This window comes from Puntigrus tetrazona, chromosome 22 (assembly GCF_018831695.1).
Source record: "Puntigrus tetrazona isolate hp1 chromosome 22, ASM1883169v1, whole genome shotgun sequence".
Lineage (NCBI taxonomy): Eukaryota > Metazoa > Chordata > Actinopteri > Cypriniformes > Cyprinidae > Puntigrus > Puntigrus tetrazona.
The window spans coordinates 527,789-533,462 of record NC_056720.1 but is presented as its reverse complement, the minus strand read 5'-3'; the positions used below and the strand labels follow the sequence as shown (position 1 = coordinate 533,462).

Genomic DNA, 5,674 nt, shown 5'->3' with positions numbered 1-5,674 from the left:
GATAATGTTGCGTGTGTTTTTATGATCTTGACTGTAACGCTTCACGCGGCGATACACACCGGAACGCCATTATCATTCCATCTGAGGTTCAGAAATTTACAAGCTGTAACGTTTGGAAGACGTCAGATTTGCAAAAAGAATACATTGTCGGGATGTGAAGTTTGGTGTGTAGTGTGAAGCCGGAGGGGGATGAGACAGAAGTGTGAAAAAGAAGCCAAAGCGAAGTCAAACTGAATAAAGCTGTGCAGTTATTTATAGAATCTCAGTTCACACATTTCTACATGCTGCAGTTTGTTGACCTTGATATTTTGTTTGAGGTTTATACATGTTAAATCTGCACCTTGAAACATCAACCATTTAAAAAAAAAATATATATATATATAATGGTTGATGCATTTTAGCGTTCAAAGTGTATTTTTATATTTAAATGATGTATTCCATATATTTATTCATTATTATATATTTAGCTAGCTCTGTTTATCAGTCACTGTTGCTCTGCTTTTGACTGAAGAATGTTTCTCATCCGCTGGACTTTCACCTTTAACCCATTTGAATCCAGTCTGCGGTGCTCCGCTCTGATTGGCCGAGCGCTGGGGAGGCAGGGAGGCGGAGCGGCGGCCGCGCGGGGATTGGTCGAGGCGCGGCGGTGGGCGGGGCGTCGGCTCGAGCGCTTGGTGTTTATGAGTGTGTGTGAAACACAAACAGAGTCGGATCAGAGCCGGTAAGACGCGTTCATACTGACCGAACACTTCAGTTCATTTCTTTGTTTTTAGCGTGTGTGGTGCGTGACTTCAACAGAGGGATTTAAGCAAATGCTACGATGATTTCATGAATATGCAAATAAAATGTCGTTCAGATATCCCACTTAAAAAATATTAAAGTAATTTAAAGTATTAGTATACTATAGGGAAGTGCATTATATAAAGTGCGTGTATTATAGTACAACACTGTTAATGAATGCTCCTGTACACTGTAGTGTTCACTATAGAGCACTGATAAACTAGTACATAGTGCTGTATACTTTATAGTAAACTGTAGTGTAGTTGTAGAAACCTAGTACAGTATGGGGTACAGTACAAGTCATTTATTACTACCACACCAAACGTGGGATTACCAGGACTAGTTCATTCAAGTACTTTACAAAGGTTTAGTTCAAAAACACTAAAGTACTTTTTTTTTATGTGGGATTACTCTCTTTGTACAAAATAACCGTGGTTTTATTATACTAAGATTCTAGTAATCATGTTTTGTTTTGGTTGATAGTCATTTATATAACCAGTGTTCTGTTAGACGAGTCATGGGTAAACTGTTACTAAAGTCATCTAGTTTCTCTAAACTCTATCTGCAGTGAAAGCCCAGCTGGTTTTTGTAAGGCTTGCATACATTCTGTCCAGTCAGCGTTTCAGAGACGTTTGTTTGAGCAAGTATTGTTATCTCACTTAGTTTTTTTTAAAGGGGTCTTATGATGCGATTTCAAGTAAAGTCACAAAGACTAAAGTCTCAAACCCGAAGAGATATTCTTCACAGACGCCGCTGGTTTAAACACTTCTCTGCGTCTCTGTGTGGACCTGCGTAACACCGAACAAATGTTTACACAAAGAAAGGAGTAACTTTTATTCTCCTTAGTATTGTTGTCATGGAGACACTGAGGCTTTCCAAATATGGTAAGGGGTATAACATTGCCATCACTCGCTTGAAGTATTCGTCCAATCACAGCGCGCGGGGTAGCTGGCCAATCATAGCACAGCGTTGGTTTTTTTCAACATGCTTCAGAAAGGCAGCAGAGAGGAGAAACTATGTGTAGTATGAGGAAATGTAGTTTTTTTACGATAAACTGGTTAAATAATTTACATTTTTCTAGCATCTTCCTACGACTCCTTTAAATGAAAACTTTTGTTCATAAATCATTGTGGTGACACTAACTTTTGAACTATTTCAGGTTTCCGAAAGACTTCTGCGCTGAGTGAAAGAACTAAAACATGATAACAGAGATGCTTTGAGATAAAACACACACACACACTCGCTCTCTGACACACACACACACACACACACACACACACACACACACACATTCGCTCACACACACACACACATTCGCTCTCTGACACACACACACACACACACACACTTGCTCTCTGACACACACACACACACACACACACACACACACACACACACACACACACACACTCGCTCTCACACACACACACACACACACACACACACACACTCGCTCTCTGACACACACACACACACACACACACACACACACACACACACTCGCTCTCTGACACACACACACACACACACACACACACACAGACACACTCGCTCTCTGAGACACACACACACACACTCACTCTCAGAGGGTCATGCTGGTGAGCGCTCCGGCCGGGCCCCGGGCCCTGTGGCCCCCGCTGGACTTCAGCCTGGGTGCCGTGGCGTGCTGCGGGGCGTGTGTGCTGACTAACCCTCTGGAGGTGGTGAAGACCCGTCTGCAGCTGCAGGGTGAGCTGGCGGCGCGGGGCTCGTACCGGAGGCTGTACCGGGGCGTGCTGCAGGCTCTGTGGCTGGTGGCCGGCGCTGATGGGCTCCGGGGCCTGCAGAAGGGCCTGACCGCCGCGCTGCTCTACCAGGGCCTGATGAACGGCGTGCGGCTCGGCTTCTACTCCTACACGGAGGCGGCGGGGCTCACCGAGGCTCCGGGCGGGCGTCTGGTGTCAGGGGCCGCCGCTGGAGCGCTGGGGGCCTTCATCGCCTCGCCCGCTTATCTGGTGAGAGACCGGCGCTCCTGGAGCTGTTTCTGCCGCTCACGTTAGAGTACACTCACTGTCCACATTAACCACCCGTGAAGAACGTCAGCAGACCATGCTTTTCGTTACATTATCACCACACCCCAACGTTTAAGATTGATCTAGATTAGACTATCCTTAAATGTTCTTTAATGCACGCTTTATTAGTACACCACACGCAGGATGTACACTCCTGCACATCTCACACATCTGAGCTTGACTGGAATTGTGGTCTAACGCTAATTTGACCTGTTTAGTAAATCTGGCCACAAGTTTGAGCTCGGACCTGAAGACATGTGACTAATAGATCAGTCGGGCGTCACTTATAGCTCCATTAAAAGAATGCAAAGCTGCAGAAATGCATCAGATGGTAGTCCAAAAGAAATATCATTCTCAAAGCATAGTGTGATGCAGTTAAACACCACGCTCTTTTAACATTTAAACACTTGACAGCGTTTGGTTCTGCTGGTCAGGATTAGTAGTTCTTTAATAGATTCGTTTTCAGGAACAGTTGGGAGAAGTAACTGGAGATGTTGTGTGTTTGCTGCTGCATCAATGACTACACACACACACACACACACACACACACACACACACACACACACACACTCACACACACACACACCCTCCAGCACCTGGTCTCACACACTCACACACACACACTCACACACACACACTCACACACACACACTCACACACACACACACACACACACCCTCCAGCACCTGGTCTCACACACTCACACACACACTCACACACACACAAGTGTTGACAGTAAGACAGCTTTAGAAGGGCTCTAATATCAAAACAACAGCAGTATATATGACAGAGCTGACAGCATGAAATACAGTTTATGACACGTGGCTGTTTACAGGAGTGTTATGTAAGTGTTACGTGTTCCTGTGATTGTCAGACTCGTGTGTGTGTGTGTGTGTGTGTGTGTGTGTGTGTGTGTGTGTGTCCGTCAGGTGAAGACACATCTGCAGGCGCAGACAGTGGAGACCATCGCAGTCGGACACCAACACAACCATCAGGTACAGAGTCATGTGAAACGCATCTATTTCAGTCTTATTTTCCAGCACCCACCCAAACTATGTGACCTGACCTGCTAGCACACACTGGGAGTGTGTGTGTGTGTGTGTGTGTGTGTGTGTGTGCACACCTCTCATTGTCCTGCAGCTGCAGCCAATCAGTGTCCAGCACACAGAGGCTTGTAAGCGCTGTCACTGCAGGATGTGTATCAGCCAATCACAGATCAGTGTTTCTGAAGATCTCTGACAAACTTCAGGGCAGATTCAGAGATAATATGATTGCAGTGATTTTATATGTATTTCAGTGTATTTTAAAACATTTAGACTCTTAGTATACTATTTGAGTTTAATTTAAGAGTATACTATACTCCCTCATTTCAGTTCATTTGAGGACATTAGAATTTATCTGTTTTTGAGTAGAAGTATGTTAAGTATATATTTGATTTTATTATTTTAATGTATTTAATGAGTTTAGCTGAGTATATATACATTACTATATATATAGTATATGAGTATTTTTAACTTGAAGTGTATTGAGCTATTTGAGCATTTGAGTATATTTATGTTTATTTGAATATATGACTACAGTTGATTTAGAGTATATATGAATTAATTGCTGGAGTATGTTCAAGTATTGAGTTCAGTGAGAATATTGTGTTTTATTAGTATATCTGAGTTTGTTTTATGAGTATATTTCAGTTTATTCCTTTGACTATATTTCAGTTCATGACATGTAAAAAAGTGAGTTTATTACATACTTAAGTAATTTTATTTTTTGAGTATATTAGAATTTAGTGTATATTTGAGAGTTATGTTTGTGTATACTTGTGTATTGTATGAGTATATTTGAGTGTATTCTATAACTATAGTTAATTATATTTCAGTGTATTGTGAGTATATTTGAGTTGGAGTGTATTTTATGAGTATATTGTATGAATATATTTGAGTTTGGGTATATTTGAGTGTACTGTACGAGTATATTTGAGCTGGAGTATGTTGGAGTGTGTTATTTGTGTGTTTGTGTTGTTCAGGGTGTGTTGAGCGCGTTCGTCTCCATCTATCGGCGTGAGGGGGTGACGGGTCTGTGGCGGGGCGTTAATGGGGCCGTCCCCAGGGTCATGGTGGGGTCAGCGGCTCAACTGGCCACGTTCAGCTCGGCTAAAGACTGGGTGACACACGCCCAGGTCAGCACACACACACACACACACACACACACACACACACACACGACTCACATGTACTAGTATGTGGATGTGTTTGCAGTGGTTTGATCCTCACAGCTGCCTCAACGCTCTCATCGCCGCCATGATCAGCGGGGTCGCCGTGGCGATTACCATGACGCCGTTTGATGTCATCAGCACTCGCCTGTACAACCAACCAGTGGACGAGTTTAAAAGGGTACAACACTCACTAGATAAGACTACATAAAAGAACTTGAAGAAGTATTAACCCCAAGCTGTCTCTCAGGGGCGTCTGTACTGCGGGTTCGTGGACTGTCTGATGAAGGTTAGTGAGACTGAGGGGATCATGGGTCTCTATAAAGGAATGACGCCTGTGTTTGTGCGCCTGGCTCCTCATACAGTCCTCAGTATGCTCCTATGGGACGTCCTGAGACAGCGAGCGCTGCTGTACACACACCGGATCAGCACACAACCCGGAGCCGACTTTTAACTGACGCTTGCACTTCACCTGACTCTTCAGACGTCATGGGAAGAACGCTTTTACCTCAACTCTGATATAACCTTGGTATTTTTTAACTTGTAGTTTATTAATAAAGTTTTTTACCGACTGACTTCAGTGTGTCTGGGTTCATCGGCGCTGACTCCGAAAACAAATAACGACTCGAGGCTT

General features: G+C 43.8%; 1 protein-coding gene across 1 annotated transcript; it reads left to right on the top strand.

Annotated features, from left to right (window-relative positions):
• The first annotated feature begins 2,255 nt into the window (after positions 1-2,255).
• On the top strand, positions 2,256-5,616 carry slc25a34 (solute carrier family 25 member 34). The gene is made up of 5 exons (XM_043223689.1): positions 2,256-2,774; positions 3,761-3,826; positions 4,855-5,007; positions 5,087-5,221; positions 5,291-5,616. Exons 1-5 carry the CDS (start codon positions 2,373-2,375, stop codon positions 5,492-5,494), a joined length of 960 nt encoding a protein of 319 aa, XP_043079624.1. The 5' UTR covers positions 2,256-2,372; the 3' UTR covers positions 5,495-5,616.
• The last annotated feature ends 58 nt before the right edge of the window (positions 5,617-5,674 follow it).

Coding starts and splice junctions, on each gene's coding strand:
- slc25a34 (XM_043223689.1), top strand. CDS start 2,373: ATGCTGGTGAGCGCTCCGGCCGGGCCCCGGGCCCTGTGGCCCCCGCTG. Junction 3,827..4,854: donor GACACCAACACAACCATCAG/GTACAGAGTCAT, acceptor TGTGTTGTTCAG/GGTGTGTTGAGCGCGTTCGT. Junction 5,008..5,086: donor ACTGGGTGACACACGCCCAG/GTCAGCACACAC, acceptor ATGTGTTTGCAG/TGGTTTGATCCTCACAGCTG.